The sequence below is a fragment of the Scyliorhinus canicula genome, chromosome 14 (genome assembly GCF_902713615.1).
Source record: "Scyliorhinus canicula chromosome 14, sScyCan1.1, whole genome shotgun sequence".
NCBI classification, from domain to species: Eukaryota; Metazoa; Chordata; class Chondrichthyes; order Carcharhiniformes; family Scyliorhinidae; genus Scyliorhinus; species Scyliorhinus canicula.
Genome location: NC_052159.1, coordinates 119,487,859 through 119,507,409, shown reverse-complemented (window position 1 = coordinate 119,507,409; position 19,551 = coordinate 119,487,859). Strand labels below are relative to the sequence as shown.

The 19,551-nt window shown below is 50.6% G+C and overlaps 1 protein-coding gene across 1 annotated transcript in view; it reads right to left on the bottom strand.

Moving 5' to 3' along the window:
• The window catches only part of LOC119977744 (T-cell surface protein tactile-like), a 186,680-nt gene that overhangs the window by 134,158 nt on the left and 32,971 nt on the right, over positions 1-19,551 (bottom strand). The window contains exon 2 of the mRNA XM_038818948.1: positions 6,858-7,208. Within this exon, the coding sequence (XP_038674876.1) occupies positions 6,858-7,208 (351 nt within the window). The remainder of the gene's footprint in view (positions 1-6,857; positions 7,209-19,551) is intronic.

Below are 19,551 nucleotides of genomic sequence, written 5' to 3'. Positions count from 1 at the left end.
GCAAATCAGCTCAACACACACCATTCGCACCGCAAATCAGCTCAACACACCCCATCCCCACGCTGCAAATCAGCTCAACACACCCCTTCCGCACTGCAAATCAGTCCAACACACCCCATCCGCACTGCAAATCAGCCCAAAACACCGCATCTGCACTGCAAATCAGCTCAACACACCCCATCCGCACACTGCAAATTAGCTCAACACACACCATCCACACTGCAAATCAGCTCAACACACCCCATCCCCACACTGCAAATCAGCTCAACACACACCTTCCGCACTGTAAATCAGCTCAACACACCCCATTTGCACTGCAAATCAACTCAACACACACCGTCCGCACTGCAAATCAGCTTAGCACACCCCATCCGCACTGCAAATCAGCTCAACACACCCCATCCGCACTGCAAATCAGCTCAACACACCCCATCCGCACTGCAAATCAGCTCAACACACCCCATCCGCACACTGCAAATCAACTCAACACAACCCACCCCGCACTGCAAATCCGCTCAACACACCCCATTCGCACTGCAAATACACACCGCATCCCCGCACTGCAAATCAGCTCAACACACCGCATCCGCACACTGCAAATCAGCTCAACAAACCCCATCCGCACTGCAAATCAACTCAACCCACACCTTCCGCACTGTAAATCAGCTCAACACATCCCATCCGCACTCCAAATCAACTCAACACACACCGTCCGCACTGCAAATCAGCTTAGCACACCCCATCCGCACTGCAAATCAGATCAACACACCCCATTCGCACTGCAAATCAACTCAACACACACCGTCCGCACTGCAAATCAGCTTAGCACACCCCATCCGCACTGTAAATCAGATCAACACACCCCATCCGCACTGCAAATCAGCTCAACACACCCCATCCGCACTGCAAATCAACTCAACACAACCCAGCCCCGCACTGCAAATCCGCTCAACACACCCCATTCCCACTGCAAATCAGCTCAACACACCCATCCGGACTGCAAATCAGCTCAACACACCCATCCGGACTGCAAATCAGTCCAACACACCCCATCCGCGCACTGCAAATCACCTCAACCCACACCTTCCGCACTGTAAATCAGCTCAACACATCCCATCCGCACTCCAAATCAACTCAACACACACCGTCCGCACTGCAAATCAGCTTAGCACACCCCATCCGCACTGCAAATCAGATCAACACACCCCATCCGCACTGCAAATCAGCTCAACACACCCCATCCGCACTGCTAATCAGCTCAACACACACCATCCACACTGCAAATCAGTCCAACACACCCCATCCGCGCACTGCAAATCAGCCCAACACACCCCATCCGCACTGCAAATCAGCTCAACACACCCCATCCCCGCACTGCAAATCAGCTCAACACACCCCATCCGCACTGCAAATCAACTCAACACACACTGTCCGCACTGCAAATCAACTCAACACACCCCATCCCCGCACTGCTAATCAGCTCAACACACACCATCCACACTGCAAATCAGCTCAACACACACCATCCACACTGCAGATCTGTTCAACACACCCCATCCGCACTGCAAATCAGCTCAACACACCCCATCCGCACTGCAAATCACCTCAACACACCCCATCCGCACTGCAAATCAGCCCAACACACCCCATCCGCACTGCAAATCAGCCCAACACACCCCATCCGCACTGCAAATCACCTCAACACACCCCATCCGCACTGCAAATCAGCCCAACACACCCCATCCGCACTGCAAATCAGTCCAACACACCCCATCCGCGCACTGCAAATCTGGCCAACGCACCCTATCCGCACTGCAAATCAGCCCAACACACCCCATCCGCACTGCAAATCAGCCCAACACACCCCATCCGCACTGCAAATCAGCCCAACACACCCCATCCGCACTGCAAATCAGTCCAACACACCCCATCCGCACTGCAAATCAGCTCAACAAACCCCATCCGCACTGCAAATCAGCTCAACACACCCCATCCGCACTGCAAATCAGCTCAACACACCCCATCCGCACTGCACATCACCTCAACACACACCATCCGCACTGCTAATCAGCTCAACACACACCATCCACACTGCACATCACCTCAACACACTTCATCCGCACTGCAAATCAGTCCAACACACCCCATCCGCACTGCAAATCAACTCAACACACACTGTCCGCACTGCAAATCAACTCAACACACCCCATCCCCGCACTGCTAATCAGCTCAACACACACCATCCACACTGCAAATCAGCTCAACACACACCATCCACACTGCAGATCTGTTCAACACACCCCATCCGCACTGCAAATCAGCTCAACACACCCCATCCCCGCACTGCAAATCAGCTCAACACACCCCAACCATACTGCAAATCAGCTCAACACACACCATCCACACTGCAGATCTGTTCAACACACCCCATCCGCACTGCTAATCAGCTCAACACACCCCATCTGCACTGCTAATCAGCTCAACACACCCCATCTGCACTGCTAATCAGCTCAACACACCCCATCCCCACTGCAAATCAGCTCAACACACCCCATCCGCACTGCAAATCAGCTCAACACACCCCATCCGCACTGCTAATCAGCTCAACACACCCCATCCGCACTGCACATCAGCTCAACACACCCCATCCGCTCTGCAAATCAGCTCAGTACACCCCCACCATACTGCAAATCAGCTCAACACACCCCATCTGCACTGCAAATCAGCTCAACACACCCCATCCGCACTGCTAATCAGCTCAACACACCCCATCCGCACTGCAAATCAGCTCAACACACCCCATCCCCGCACTGCAAATCAGCTCAACACACCCCATTCGACTGCAGATCAGTTCAACACACCCCATCCCCACTGCTAATCAGCTCAACACACCCCATCCGCACTGCAAATCAGCTCAACACACCCCATTCGACTGCAGATCAGTTCAACACACCCCATCCCCACTGCTAATCAGCTCAACACACCCCATCCGCACTGCAAATCAGCTCAACACACCCCATCCGCACTGCAAATCAGCTCAACACACCCCATCCGCACTGCAAATCAGCTCAACACACCCCATCCCCGCACTGCAAATCAGCTCAACACACCCCATTCGACTGCAGATCAGTTCAACACACCCCATCCCCACTGCTAATCAGCTCAACACACCCCATCCCCGCTGCAAATCAGTTCAACACACCCCATCCGCACTGCAAATCAGCTCAACACACCCCATCCGCACTGCAAATCAGCTCAACACACCCCATCCGCACTGCAAATCAGCTCAACACACCCCATCCCCGCACTGCAAATCAGCTCAACACACCCCATTCGACTGCAGATCAGTTCAACACACCCCATCCCCACTGCTAATCAGCTCAACACACCCCATCCGCACTGCAAATCAGTTCAACACACCCCATCCCCACTGCTAATCAGCTCAACACACCCCATCCCCGCTGCAAATCAGTTCAACACACCCCATCCGCACTGCAAATCAGCTCAGCACACCGCATCCGCACTGCAAATCAGCCCAACACACCCCATCAGCACTGCAAATCAGCTCAACACACCCCATCCGCACTGCAAATCAGCTCAACACACCCCATCCGCACTGCTAATCAGCTCAACACACCCCATCCGCACTGCAAATCAGCTCAACACACCCCATCCCCGCACTGCAAATCAGCTCAACACACCCCATTCGACTGCAGATCAGTTCAACACACCCCATCCCCACTGCTAATCAGCTCAACACACCCCATCCCCGCACTGCAAATCAGCTCAACACACCCCATTCGACTGCAGATCAGTTCAACACACCCCATCCCCACTGCAAATCAGCTCAACACACCCCATCCGCACTGCAAATCAGCTCAGCACACCGCATCCGCACTGCAAATCAGCTCAGCACACCCCATCCCCGCACTGCAAATCAGCTCAACACACCCCATCTGCACTGAAAATCAGCTCAACACACCCCATCTGCACTGCAAATCAGCTCAACACACCCCATCCGCACTGCAAATCTGCTCAACACACCCCATCCGCACTGCTAATCAGCTCAACACACCCCATCCGCACTGCTAATCAGCTCAACACACCATCCACACTGCAAATCAGCTCAACACACCCCAACCATACTGCAAATCTGCTCAACACACACCATCTGCACTGCAAATCAGCTCAACACACCCCATCCGCACTGCTAATCAGCTCAACACAACCCATCCGCACTGCTAATCAGCTCAACACACCCCATCTGCACTGCTAATCAGCTCAACACACCCCATCCCCGCACTGCAAATCAGCTTAACACACCCCATTCGACTGCAGATCAGTTCAACACACCCCACCCGCACTGCAAATCAGCTCAGCACATCCCATCCGCACTGCAAATCAGCCCAAGACACCCCATCCGCACTGCAAAGCAAGCCCCAGATTTTGGAGGTGCCCCCTTTCCCCCAAGTACAGGGTTGACCCGTCCTGCCCACCCACCCCCCCCAAGACTCCCTAACTAGGGAGACCACCCCAGGGACTCCCAGGGGCTGGTTTAGCTCACTCAGCTAAATCGCTGGCTTTTAAAGCAGACCAAGCAGGCCAGCAGCACGGTTCGATTCCCGTACCAGCCTCCCCGGACAGGCGCCGGAATGTGGCGACTAGGGGCTTTTCACAGTAACTTCATTGAAGCCTAATCGTGACAATAAGCGATTTTCATTTCATTTCATTAATAGGGCGAAACTCCTACGGACCCCTTTAATAGGGAAACCCCATTCAGGGACCCCTTAACTGAACAGACGCCTGCCACACCGATTCCGGTACCGGTGAGGGACTAGCACCAGCGCCGACCAAAACTCCCAATGCGGTTGAGAATCTGGTGTTGACCAAAAAAACAGGATCGGTGCCTGTTGTTCTGCTCCCCCGTTAGCAGCAGCATCAATGTTTGCCCCCTACGCGCGCTTGAGAATGAACCATTCGCATCCTATTAATGGGCTTGGCATCTGATTCTCCATGAATTGGTGCAGGTATTTCCTACCTTGGCCCTTGTGTGGTGGACCTTGTAGTGGAGCAAGGGGAGCTGCCCCCAGAGTCCATTGGAGGGTCACACACCCCTGCCGAATGCGAATCCTGCCCACCCCACACCCAACAGACACCCCTCCCACCACACACTCAACCAGAAACCCCCCAAAAGAGAGACCTCCACCAGAAACCCCCCCATTACAGAGATGCTACCAGAGACCCCACAAAAAGAGACCCCTGCCAGTGATGACCTGATTACAGAGACCTCTGCGTGGAAGCCCCCATAAGAAAGACCCCTACCTGGAAGTCCCCCATTACAACCGTCGATAGCATGGTAAACCCACATCTGGAGTGTTGTGTACAGTTTTAATCACCTTACTTAAGAAGGAACATACTTGTATTAGGTGAAGCAGTTCAGAGAAGGTTCACTGAGCTGCGTTCTGGGTAAGGGGTTTGTCTTGAGGAAAGGTTAACCAGTTTGGGCCTGTACCCATTGGAGATCAGAAGAATGAGAGGACATCTTATTGAAACTTCTGAGGAGGTTGAGAGGGTAGATGCTGAGAGGATATTTACCCTCATGGAGGTATCTGAAACGAGGGAGCACCGTTTAAAGTAAGGGGCCTTTCAGTTGAGAAGTAGATGAGAAGGAATTTCTTCTCTCAGTGTATTGTAGTGTCACGGGTTATGCTGGAGCAGCTTTGGAGGGACAGGCTGGGGGGATGCAGGTAGGAAAGTGGAGTTATGCCACAATCAGGTCAACCATGATCTTATTGTGAGGCAAGGTTATATAAATCTAGACACACAAACCGAGGACACATTTGCCCAGGTCAAAGATTTTGGGCAACACTCCCAGAAACCGTTTTCAGAGCAACCGATAAGATTCATAAGAAAGGCATATTGCAAATCACCTCATGTTAAAATTAGATGGACAAATACATATCAGATTGAATCAACTTTGAAAGAACTTTAACCCAATCACAGCTAGAAAGGGGATTGGATTGGATTGGATTTGTTTATTGTCACGTGTACCGAGGTACAGTGAAAAGTATTTTTCTGCGAGCAGCTCAACAGATCATTAAGTTTATGGGAAGAAAAGGGAATAAAAGAAAATACATAATAGGGCAACACAAGGTATACATTAATGACAGTAGTCATCTTCTCAGTATGCGTGCCGGTTTGAATAATTCATATTAGAATCACTGACTTTAATCTCTAAAGCTACTTCTCTGCCCTATCGCTTTGAACAGCTATTTTGATTTTATTTTCAACTTTCTGTATTCAATTAGAAGAATCATTAGAGTTTTGATTTGTATTGAATTCAACTCAGGACTCTGCATTTGTTTGGACAAAACAAACTTTAAAGAGGCTCTGTATTACAAGTGAAAAATACTGATCAAGGGATATCTCATTCAAACTGAATAAAAGCAATTTACTCCATACACGAAGCTCTGTTTCATAATCTGTATATCGTGCGGCGATATGAAAGATACACTAACCAAAGCTCAGATCTAACAGTACTCTAAATTTTAAAAAAAAGATAAATGAATAGTTATGACCTGGAAAGCGTTACCTGAAAGGGTGGTGGAAATAGATTCAATAATAACTTCACACCTAAAGAAAGGGAAATATTCATAGGAAAATGGCAATGTGGAGGGAAGTGGGTCTAATTGGATAATTGTTTCACAGAATTGGCAAGGTATGGTGGGTTAATTGGTTACCTTCTGCACATTCTATGATTCTGTGAAGAATAAGCGTGAAAAATGTCCTTACTTAAATTACTTATATTGAGCAATTCTATGTTGAGCAGTGATGGTTATATAAACTGAGTGCCTTACCTTCTTCGACAACAATGAGAGCGATCAACACCTTTAAGCTTCCAGTTGGAAAAGTGACAAATGAACAGGTATATGTTCCAGAAGCTGACGCTTGTAAATTCGTGAGATTAATGTTTCCTATTCCATCGGTTGGTGAGTTTGATTCAAACTCAACAGACTCCAAATAGTTATGGACACCAAAACGATGATTGGCAACTATAATGGCACTTGAGTTATTATTAGTTCCTTTGCTCCATTGAATCTGCACAATGGAAGTATTTTGCTTTCCTTGTAGGATGCATTTTAAAGTGATATTCTCACCAGGCAATGCAGTAACAGTTTGATCATACTCAATGCTGAGTCCTTCGAGAGCTGAAAATAAAACACATATGTATTAACAAAGGTACACAATCATAGAAGCTGAAGTAACCAGGTTTGCCAGTGAAGAAGTTTCTTTTCAAGTGGATTGAAACGTCATCAAGTGATTGTTGCACAAAAAAGCAAGAGTAAGTTTGTCATCAAACTGAAAATAGACCCCGTGAAATTCTGAAAACTATAAATGCTCCTATTGTTTGGTCCAAATAAGATTATCCTGACTGACAATTCTGGAGCAATCTGTGGCTATCACCTGAGTGATATCACCTGGGCTATATTCAGGCTTGGTCAGATAATTAACAAGCAACATTCATCTCCCAGCCATGTACCAGGCAATGATCATCTCTATCAAGAGAGAATCTAATCAGTACCTCTCTCCTCAGCATTATTATTGTTCAATCCCCACTATCAGCATCCTTGGCATTACCATGGATTAGAAACTGAACTGAATATCTATACACACACTATGGCAAGGTACCAGTACAGCATCAGATAACATTGGTATTGCTCTCTATAATGGGTGACCAATTCGCAATGCCAGCTTCACACCTGAATAACAAGTTGAAAATTTACTCCAATGTCTCTTGCAACTCTCACAAAGACTACCCTCAATGTGTCACAAAACAATTGACATAAATATTCTGCCACGACCATTTTGTAAGGGATAAGCTTCATAGTTTTACTCCTTTGGCTATGGGCTGAATTTTCCCAAAGAATGGCAAAGTGTCCGTTTCAGTCAGAAAACTGGCGCGTTGCAGATTTCTCAATGAGATCTTCCCACACTTTGCCATTTTTTTGAAGGGGAGTTTGTTTTGCGCCATCATTGTGAGGGCAAGTCCGTCTTCACAGAGATTGGAGCTTAATTTTAAAGGGTGCCCCAAACTCAATGTGAAATTAAAGTCAGCCCCCCCATCCCCTCCCCCACTCCCCCGCCACAGACAGTGGGACCCCCCCTCCACACTGATACCATTTTCCCACCCCCGAATATAGACTGCTGGCATCGGGGCATTGGGGCCCTCCCAATGGGTTGCCCTATATGCGCTGTCCCTTCAAGTTCCATCCCTGGCAGTGCCAATGTGGAAGTGCCAACCTTTCCCGACCACTGAGGGGCTACAATGGCCTCCCAGCCCCCGGCATGCACATCACGTCTCGTCTTTATGTGTAGAGACAAGTAGTGATTCCCATTGGCACCATGTCACGCTGACAGGAGGGAAGCAGCGCGTTCCTGGAAGATTTTATGTAAAGCCGAATTCAAATGTTAAAATATATTTAAATGAGTAATAATCAGGTTCACACCTTCGCTGGGCATGAACCTGATTACATCTGCTGGGAGGGTCCAGGAACATTATAAACTGTTTTGTGTCTGGCTCAGTCCCGTTTCAGGCCTCTCCAGGAATTTTCCCCGCATAGCAGGATTTGTATCGGGTGCAACGCGGCTAGAAAATCACCCCTTGCACCTCCCAGCTTATTTAAGTTTAGAACCATTGGAGAATCAGGAGAGGAATAAGCCATTCAGCCCCTGGATTGGGTGTGACCATTCATTTAGACCATGGTTGATCTGTATCTTAACTCTATTTACCCACATAAGTTCCATAACCTCTAATAACCTTGCCTCACAACTCTCAATCGCATTTCTGAAGTTTTCAGTAGACCGAGTTTAAACATAGTTTTGTGGAAATAAGTGATTGACGTCACCTCCAAATTGCTTATCTCTGATTAACTAATTAGAACTCTAAGGTTGTTCTAGACTTCTGCACCAAAGGAAGTAATTTCTCTCTTCTCGATCACCCCATTCTTCTGTACTCAAAGAAGTCAAAGCCTAAGGTAGAATTTTACATGGTGGTGATGGCTCCGACCACTGGCCAGTAAGGCTATAAGACTTAGAAGCAAGTGTAGGCTATGAGAGCCATCAAGTCTTCTATGCCAGTCAATAAGATCATGACTGATTTTGTTATGGTCTCAACTCCTCATAACCCTTGAAAGTTGAAGGCAATCTGCCGTGGCTGGTCATGGGATCTCGGACTGCATTTTACTTTTAATTGAAGAGTTAACTGTCTACAGTTGGGAGTTCCACCTTTAAAGGACAGAGTCTCACAGAGCCGACAATTGATTGGAAGGTCTGTGACTCCTCAGTTCCAGTAGTACAACCAGGAACGGTGGCCACTGCCGGAATTGCACCAGGATCTGGACCAGCCATCATGGAGGAAACACCAGAATTAAGATGACGTTGTGGTACTTGCCATAGCCAGTTAGGCAGGCTCCAGTGAGTATAGGAGCAGGTCACTTGTGAGGGTAGGGGCGACATCTTTGAGCCCTTGCCTCATAGTGCCCGAACAGGAAGGCCCCCATCCAAGTCTGCAAGGAGATCACCAGAGTATACTTGTTGGTCTCCCCATGGGATGAAGTGCCCATTCACCACTGGCAAAGTAAGGGACGAGGCCTTTATGTGGGTCTTAATTGTAATTTAAGGGCCCTTAATAATCCTAAAGGTGGGAAGGCCACTCATCATTTGCCCTACACTAGTAAAATGCCACCCCTGCCATTACACCCGATTTTACACCCCCTCCCATTCCATCCCCCATCTCCCAGCATGCTCCCTGGGACCCAGTAAAATCTTGGCCCTGCTCCATGGTAATCTGTCCTTTTTGATTTGATATCAATTTGTATCCCATTCAAGTTCAATATATTCTTCCTAAAATGCTCAAAACTGACAGCAATGGTTAAAATGAGGTTTAATCAGAAATTCATATAACGGTGACATAACTTCCATCCATTTTAACACATTTATTTCTTCAGCTTGTTCATGGTCTCAGTTGGAAAGAAGAAAATCCAAAGGAATTATATTGGTTATTTAATCTAATGGTTTGTACATATCATAAACTGTAAAAGTAAAACGATTGATTGAAGTTTGATTACTGGTGTGATCTAATTCCTGAGTAACTTTATCATTAGTAATGTTCAGCTTTTCTCCCACTCCATTGTTGTGAATTCAGCTGTTTTCAAGCATAAATAGGGGGCGGGATTCTCCGTTGTCCGTCGTAACGCGGGTTTCCGGCGAGAAAAATCGGTGTTAATCACTCCGGCGTCGGGGCCTTCTTTTAAGCTGGCAATCTCCGTTCCCGGAGGGGCCAGCTGCTGACTGACGCGATACGCGTCAGTTTCACCAGCTGCGGAAGTGGTGAGACCCGGCGTTTTTTGGAGGAGGAGGAGAGAGACAGACCCGGCATTTGGGGGGGGGGTGTTCCGGCATTTGGGGGGGGGGTGTTCCGCCATTTGGGGGGGGGTGTTCCGGCATTTGGGGGGGGGGGGGGTTCCGGCATTTGGGGTGGGGGGTTCCGGCATTTGGGGGGGGGTTTGGGGGCAGCGGCGGGCAGAGAGGGGGGGGGCGACGGATGCCCGGGGCCAACGCACCGTCGCCCCCACCCCTCTGTACGCCGCTGCCCCCTACCCCAACCCCCCCATCACCACCCCTACCTCCCTCCCCACCACCCCTACCTCCCTCCCCACCACCCCTACCTCCCTCCCCACCACATCTACCCCCCTCCAACGCCGCCGCCCATCTCTCGCAACGCCGCAACCCCCCCCCCTCAACGCCGGGTCTCCCCCCCCCTCAACGCCGGGTCCCCCCCCCCTCAACGCCGGTACCCACACCCCGTCCCCCTCCCTCTGAAGGCTGGTACCCACACCCCCCCCTCTCTCCTCCTCCCCCCCTCTCTCCTCCTCCCCCCCTCTCTCCTCCTCCCCCCTCTCCTCCTCCCCCCCTTCCTTCCTCCCCCCTTCCTTCCTCCCCCCTTCTTTCCTCCCCCCCCTTCCTTCCTCCCCCCTTCCTTCCTCCCCCCCTTCCTTCCTCCCCCCCTTCCTTCCTCCCCCCCTTCCTTCCTCCCCCCCCCTTCCTTCCTCCCCCCCCTTCCTTCCTCCCCCCCTTCCTTCCTCCCCCCCCCCTTCCTTCCTCTCCCCCCCTTCCTTCCTCCGTTAGTGGGGGGGGGGGGGGTGTGGCGTTGGAGGGGGGGGTAGGGGTGGTGAAGGGGGTAGGGGTGGTGAGGGGGGGTTGGGGTAGGGGCAGCGGCGTGCAGAGAGGGGGGCGACTGATGCCCGGGGCCAACGCACCGTCGCCCCCCCTCTGCACGCAGCTGCCCCTACCCCAACCCCCTCCCCTCACCACCCCTACCCCCTTCACCACCCCTACCCCACTCCAACGCCGCACCCCCCCCACCCCCCACCCCCCACTAACGCCGCACCCCCCCCCCCACTAACGGAGGAAGGAAGGGGGGGAGGAGGAAGGAGGGGGGACGGAGGAAGGAAGGGGGGAGGAGGAAGAAGGGGGGGGAGGAGGAAGAAGGGGGGGAGGAGGAAGGAAGGGGGGGAGGAGGAGAGAGGGGGGAGGAGGAGAGAGGGGGGGGGAGGAGGAGAGAGGGGGGGGTGTGTGGGTACCGGCCTTCAGAGGGAGGGGGACGGGGTGTGGGTACCGGCGTTGAGGGGGGGGGGGGTTGCGGCGATGAGTGGGGGTTGCGGCGTTGAGGGTGGGGGGTTGCGGCGTTGAGGGTGGGGGGTTGCGGCGTTGCGAGAGATGGGGGGCGGCGTTGGAGGGGGGTAGGGGTGGTGGGGAGGGGGGTAGGGGTGGTGGGGAGGGGGGTAGGGGTGGTGGGGAGGGGGGTAGGGGCGTTGGAGGGAGGTAGGGGTGGTGAGGGGGGGTGGTGGTTGGGGTAGGGGGGTAGCGGCGTACAGAGGGGGGGGGCGACGGTGCGTTGGCCCAGGGCATCCGTAGCCCCCCCTCTCTGCCCGCCGCTGCCCCCAAACCCCCCCCCCCGATGCCCCCCCCCGATGCCGCAACCCCCCCCGGATGCCGCAACCCCCCGATGCCGCAACCCCCCCCGGATGCCGCAACCCACCCCCCGATGCCCCCCCCCGATGCCACCACCCCCCCGATGCCGCAACCCACCCCCCGATGCCGCAACCCCCCCCCGATGCCGCAACCCCCCCCGGATGACGCAACCCACCCCCCGATGCCCCCCCGATGCCGCAACCCCCCTGATGCCGCAACCCACCCCCCGATGCCGCAACCCACCCCCCGATGCCGCAACCCCCCCGATGCCGCAACCCACCCCCCGATGCCGCAACCCCCCCGATGCCGCAACCCCCCCCCGATGCCCCCCCCGATGCCGCAACCCACCCCCCCCGATGCCGCAACCCAACCCCCCCGATGCCGCAACCCACCCCCCCCGATGCCGCAACCCACCCCCCCATGCCACAACCCAACCCCCCCCGATGCCGCAACCCAACCCCCTCCCCATGCCGCAACCCAACCCCCCCCCCATGCCACAACCCAACCCCCCCCCGATGCCGCAACCCAACCCCCTCCCCATGCCGCAACCCAACCCCCCCCCGATGCCGCAACCCACCCCCCGACACTGAACGGCGTCAACCATCATCAATGGTTGACGCCGTTTTAAAGCAACTTTGATTTGCGCCGACGTGACCCGTGGCCACGTTGGCGGGACTTCGCCCCATCCGGGCCGGAGATTTGAGGTAAGTGAAAAAAAATTGAAATCCCGCCGGCGCCAGCTGTTTTCAGAGGCTGCCGGCGGGATTTGCACAACGCCGGTTTTTGGCCGGTGGGAGATTTCAAAACCCTGCGGGAGCGGAAATAACGCCGCTGCCCGCCGATTCTCCGACCCTGCGTGGGGTCGGAGAATCCCGCCCAGGGTTTGCGGTGTACATCTTGCTAAAGTTGCAGCAGGGGAGTGAAAAGTTGGAAGGAATTTAATCCCCAATATTTACTGTTCATTTGTTAAAGGGTGTTTATTATTTCAGGTATGTTCTATGCCACCCGGCATGAGTCAAAGTTGACAATCAATGGTCAAAATCCACAATTCACAACCTGGAGCTGCTAGTTGGGAGTGATGCTCACAAGTAGAACATTCCTTGACCTTCCAAGATTGCAAGCCAATGTTTTCCTGCTACCGTGTTGGAAAACACCAGACCTTGTGATCACAACTGTTGTCCTGTCCATTTATGATCAGGCCCGCAGGATTGAGAAATAATTACTATATGCTGATCAAAAAATGACTTGTAGTTGTTGACTGAATTCTATAGAGAGCAAGTACTAACAGGTATCCCGAGGACACAGTTACACGTTGGGGACTGGTAGATACTGAGGACTAGCGCACATGGGCAGGTAGGAAGCGGACATACCAGTGTGGACTGTATCTTCAAGGGGGTGGATGCAATAATAACATAGATTTATATAGGATAGTTATTAATTAGTATATGAAAATAGTGCTGGAGAAATTAATGGGACTAATAGCAGATAAATACCCAGGGTCTGGAAAGCTAAATCCCAGTGTACTAATGGAGGTGGTCATGATAATATTGGATGTATTGGATGCCATCTCCAAAATTCTCTAGATTCTGGAACAGTCCCAGCAGATTGGAGAGTGGCAAATTGTACCATTATTTTAAAAAGGAGAGAGGAAAAAAACAGGGTGTTACACAATAGTGTAGGGAGAATGATAGAGTTTATAAAGGATGTGATCAAAGGACAGTTAGAAAAAAAATCAATGGGATTAGACAAAGTCAACACGGATTTCTGAAAGGCAAATCATGTTTGGCAAACCTAATTGTGTTTTTTGAGGACGTAACTGGTAAAATAGAGGATAGCATAGTGGGACGGTGGTTAGCACTGTTGCCTCACAGCTCCAAGAACCCAGGTTCAATTCCGTCCTCGGGTGACTGTATGAAGTTTACACATTCTCCCCGTGTCTGCATGGGTTTTCTCCAGATGCTCCAATTTCTTCCCACAGTCCTAAAATGTGCAGGTTAGGTAGATTAATCATGCCAAATTGCCCCTTAGTGTCTAAAAGGCCAGGCGGGATTGCAAGGCCTTGGTGAGACCACACCTGGAGTATTGTGTGCAGTTTTGGTCTCCTTATCTAAGAAGGGATACACTTGTTACAGAAGTAGTGTGGCATGGGTCTTGGTAGGGTGCTTTTTCCAAGGGTTGGTGAAAACTCGATGGGCCAAATGGTCTCCTTCTGCACTGCAAGAATTCTAATATTTAGATAAGGGTGAACCAGTGGATGTGGTGCATAGAAAGCTTTTGATAAAGTCCCACATAAAATACAAGTGTGCAAAATCAACGTGCATGGGATTGGGTATAATATAATGGCATGGATTAAGAATTGATTAACATGTCAAAGACAGAAAGTAGGAATAAATTGTCTTTTTCAAAGTGGCAGGCAGTGACTAGTGATGCCCCGCGTGGATCGCTACTTGGGCCCCAGTTATTCACAATGGACATCAATGATTTGGATGACAAAACCAAATGTAATATTACCAAGTTTGCTGTTGACATGGAACCTTGTGGGAATGTGAGTGGTGAGGAGGATGTTAAGAGGCGCAAGGTGATTCAGGCAAGTTGAGTGAGTTGGAAAATAATTTTAAATACTGTATAATGTGGATAAATGTAAAGTTATTCACTTTGGACAGAAACACAGAATGGCAGAATATTATTTAAATGGTGATAGATTGGGAAATGTTGAGGTACAAAGGGACTTGGGTGTCCTTGTACGCCAGTCACTGAAAGCAAGCATTCAGCTGCAGCCACCAGTTAGGATGGCAAATGGTATGTTGACCTTCATTGCAAGAGGACTTGAGTACAGGAGCGAAGATGTCTTACTGCAGCAGTACAAGGCCTTGGTGAGACCACACCTGGAGCATTGTGTGCAGTTTTGGTCTCCTTATCTAAGAAGGGATACACTTGTTACAGAAGTAGTGTGGCGAAGGTTCACCAGACTAATTGCTGGGATGGCAGGATTATCATATGAGGAGAGACTGGGTCGATTGCTCCTGAATTCACTGCAATTTGTAAGAATGAGAGGAGATCTCATTGATATTTACAAAATTATGACAGGGTTGGACAGATGGATGCAGAGATGATGTTTCCCCTGGATAGGGGAATCTAGAACTAGAGGTCACGGTCTCAGGATACAGGCTAGGCCATTTAGGACTGAGATGAGGAGAATTTTTTTCACTCAGAGGGTGGTGAACCTGTGGAATTCTCTACCACAGAACGCTTTGGAGACCAAGTCACTGAATATATTTAAGAAGGAATTAGATAGATCTAAAGGTGTCAAGGGATATGGGGAGTGCGTGGAAGTATTGTGTTGAGATAGAAAATCAGCAATAATCATAACGGAGCAGTTTCAAAGGACTGAATGGTCTACTCCTGCTTCTATTTTCTATGTTCCCATTTCAGTAATACATACAATGATGTTTGACAGAAATGTTATCAAAGAAAATTTGATCCTGAACTAATAAGATGCAGTAAGTATAGGTTACCAAAAGCTTGATCGAAGATGTAGGGCAGGATTCTCCAATCGCCGAAGTCGTGTTCGGCGATCGGCCGGAATATCCGCCTTTAAGGCTGAATCGAGGACAGCACTGTTTTTGCAATGGTCTGCTCCCTCAAAAATGGCATATTTGGGGAGTACGCCGCATGCCATATGGACGGCCTCAGGATTTCACCTGAGGCCCTCCCCCGATGGGCCGAGTCCCCGATGGCGTCGCTCATGTGTGCTCACACCGTTCGGGGACCTGGTATGGCGGCTGCGACTGAGTCCAGCAGGGTGGAGCCATTCCGCTGGCAGGGGTAGGGGGGCTTTGGCAGGGGCTGGGGGATTATTGGGGGTGGTCCTGGGATGGTGAGGCTGGTTACAGTGGGCAGTTTGTGGCAGGCCGGGTCGCGTGCATGCGTGTTGCAGGCCGCCGCCGTATGCATGCGCGGCCACGAACCCACTCATTCTCTGGATGTAGCTGCAAATAAAGCTGGGGGTGTTACAGTGCGCAGCTGCTAGACCCCCCACCTGGCAGAGGATTGGTGCGGGGCGGAGGTGACTTTCTTGTCGTAAGATCACAGGATCGGAGAATCCAGCCCCAAGCATTTAAGGAGCATCTTAAAGGTAAGAGTGGTCAGAAGTGAAGAGGCTCAGAAAGGAATTTCCAAGGTTTAGGGCTCAAGACGGCTGTAGAAATGGTCACCAGAAATGAAGCAAAGAAAATCGGAGATGAGCAAGAGGCCAGAATTGGAGGAATACTAAGATTTATTTTCTAAATTTAGAGTACCCAATTCATTATTTCCAATTAAGGGGAATTTAGCGAGGCCAATCCACCTACCCTGCAGATCTTTGGGTTGTGGGGCAAAACACATGCAAACACGGGGAGAATGTGCAAACTCCACATGGTCAGTGATCCAGAGCCGGGACCAAAACTGGAACCTCGGCGCCGTGAGGCAGTAATGCTATCCACTGTGCCACCGTGCTGCCCTAAGGAATGCTAATATCTCAGAAGCTGTAGGGATGTTAGAGAGGGGGCAGGACGCGGTGGGATACGAAAACATGGATGAAAGCACTGAAACTGAACTATTGCTAGACTGCGAGCTAATGTAGGTCAGAAAATATGGGGTTCGTGTTTGAACACGACTTAATGCAAGCGAGGATTTAAATAGCAGAATTTTGAATTAGTTCAAATTTACAGAAGGTGCGTCATGGGAAGCGAATTGGGGGCTAGTACACAATGGCAGTAGGTACATACTGGAAAATAATACAAATAATGTAATTAACCTTTTGTTGTAGCCAGTAACAAGGCAAATCTTTTCCAGATGCAGTTACAATTTTGCTTTTAATAATGAACAGTCAAGATCTGCCACTTCTCCACAATAATTATTTATTGATCATTGCCATATGTTTGAAATAGTACTCTTATAGCAAAATAAAATGCAAATTATAGCAAAGTTAAACTCTTTCAGGACGATACCAATAATGAGCTAGTCACCACAATTTCCTGTTAATCATTTGCAGTTATTGCTGCTGATGGTGATTGTTCCACGTATTCAGGACATCAGTGTCTTGACCACATCCTGAATCAGATAGTGATCACAAAGCACAGATGCAGCAACCTATTGGAAAGAATGAGACTGTGGCTCAGATCAACGTATTTGGGCTTGTGATTGGGAACATGTTTTTCATATACATTTAAAATAAGGTGCATGAATTTACCCGCAAAACGGCATAGCATCAAAATTCTGCTTTCAGCCATATTTCACATGACTGATCAGCTCAATTAATGTCTCTCAATTGCAACTCTGAACTTTTGCTTTGATCATTCTATTTTGTTCCTACAGATCATAATGAATGGGGGATATATGTAAACAATATTTCCAGAGGTATGTTTTCTGCAAAGAAATGCATTAACATAATGTCATGTAACTAATTTCTGTACATTTTCTGACTAGGAGGCTCAGGTTAAGTTAATTTATATAACTTGCTGATTTTGAAGCTCTACTTTGATTACTGTATTCAAAATAATATCTGCCATGTAAGCATGATAGGAAAGCATTGTGTGCAGTGTGTATGTTTATATCCTGTCCAGGCAAGGGTCACATACGGCCACTTGCATAAATAAATCATTGCCTACTCTATAACCCTCTACAAGTGTTTCCTTTATTCCTCAGTATTTGTCAACTTGCTGTCCAATTATATAACATTGTTAAAATATGTACATACTGTCTATATGACAGACATAAATATATACAAGTCTTTTTATTGATCTCTATTTCCCACTGGCAAAAACTAATGGTCAATGTATCAGCTTGTCGACTCCAAAACAACTGAAGTACTTTCAGGAACTACTGAGAATGAGCACAACACATTGCACATGGAAGGAACACATTTAAGTTTGATGCACAGAACTGTGGTTTCACAGTTAGCGTTCCACTTCAAACTGATGCCAGTTGGCAGCGCCGGCCCTAGGGTTGCTGGCGCCCCGGGCAAGCTGAACTTCGGCGCCCTTGGGGGGGGGGGGGGGGCGAGGGGGGCGCGGACCCGCGGGGGGGGGCAGACCCGAGGGGGGAGCGGGGGGGCGGACCCAAGGGGGGGGGCAGGGGGGCGGACCCGAGGGGGGGGCGGACCCGGCGGACCTGAGGGGGGGGGCGGACCGAGGGGGGGGGGGGGCCGCCATGGGGGGAGGGGGGCCACCGCGCATGCGCTGGTTGGCACCGGCCCAACTGCGCATGCGCGGGACCCGAGTCTCTGGCGCCCCCTAGCACATGGCACCTCGGGCGACTGCCCGAGTTGCCAGTGCCTTGAGCCGGCTCTGCCAGTTGGTAATTATCTATGCAGGTTCCCGATTTTGGATTTCAGAAGATTGAAAGACAATAGATTCAACATACCATTCAAGAAAGGAAGCTACCTGACATCAGGGGCGGAATTCTCCGACTCCCCGGGGGGTCGGAGAATTTCCCGGGGCCGGCGTCTATCCCACCCCCGCCATGTCCCGAATTCTCTGCCCCCCGAGATTCGGCGGGGGCGGGAATTGCGCCGTGCAGGTCGGAAGAGACCCGCGGAGGCGGAAGAGACCCCCTCCCCTACGCATGCGCCGGTATGACGTCAGCAGCCACTGATGCACCGGCGCATGCGCGGACTTACGCCGGCCGGCGATGTCCTTTTGGCCCCGGCTGGCGTGGCGCCAAAGGCCGTCCACACCAGCGGGTGGAGTGGGAACCACTCCGTTGCAGGCCTAGCCCTTCAATGTGAGGGCTTGGCCCCTAAAGGTGCAGAGAATTCCGCACCTTTGGGGCGGCCCGACGCTGGAGTGGTTCACGCCACTCCGACATGCCGGGACCCCCCGCCCTGCCAGGTAGGGGAGAATCCCGGCCCTGATGTCATTTTGTTCAAGAAGTGCAAAGAAGACACTTAAATTCATAACATGGTCTTATGAAAGGGACATCATTTTGATGGTGAATCTATTAGAGTTATTTTTGAGGAGGTAACTAGTAGGGTAGCTAAGAGGAAGCAATGGATAGAGCATAGTTGAACTTTAAAATGGCATTCAATAAGGAGAGACACAGCCGGTAAGAACATAAGATGGTGTTAGGGTAATATGTTGGCATGGACAGAGGTTTGGTTAAAGGATGCTTCCACCGTTCCTGCCCCCCTAAAATGACAGCCCACCTAATTAACCATCCGACAACCAGCCACAATTGAATAAACTCCTCTCTCCCTCTCCCATTAGCTCCTCTTCTGATTGACACCATCAATAGGTTCACCCTTTATTTGACTATCCTGTCAAACACACTTCTTCTGATCAAACCACCTACAAACAACACTCCTTCCCACACTCCAATTAATACCCCCCACCTGCTCAAATAGAAACTCCCCGCCCCCCCCCCCCCCCCCCCCCCCCCCCCCCCCCCCACCCCGAGATTCACCAATAACCCCCTCTCCTCCACCTCTGGAATCAAATCCTTCACCCTCTTAAGTAACCCTCCTCGCCAATCTCTTCAATG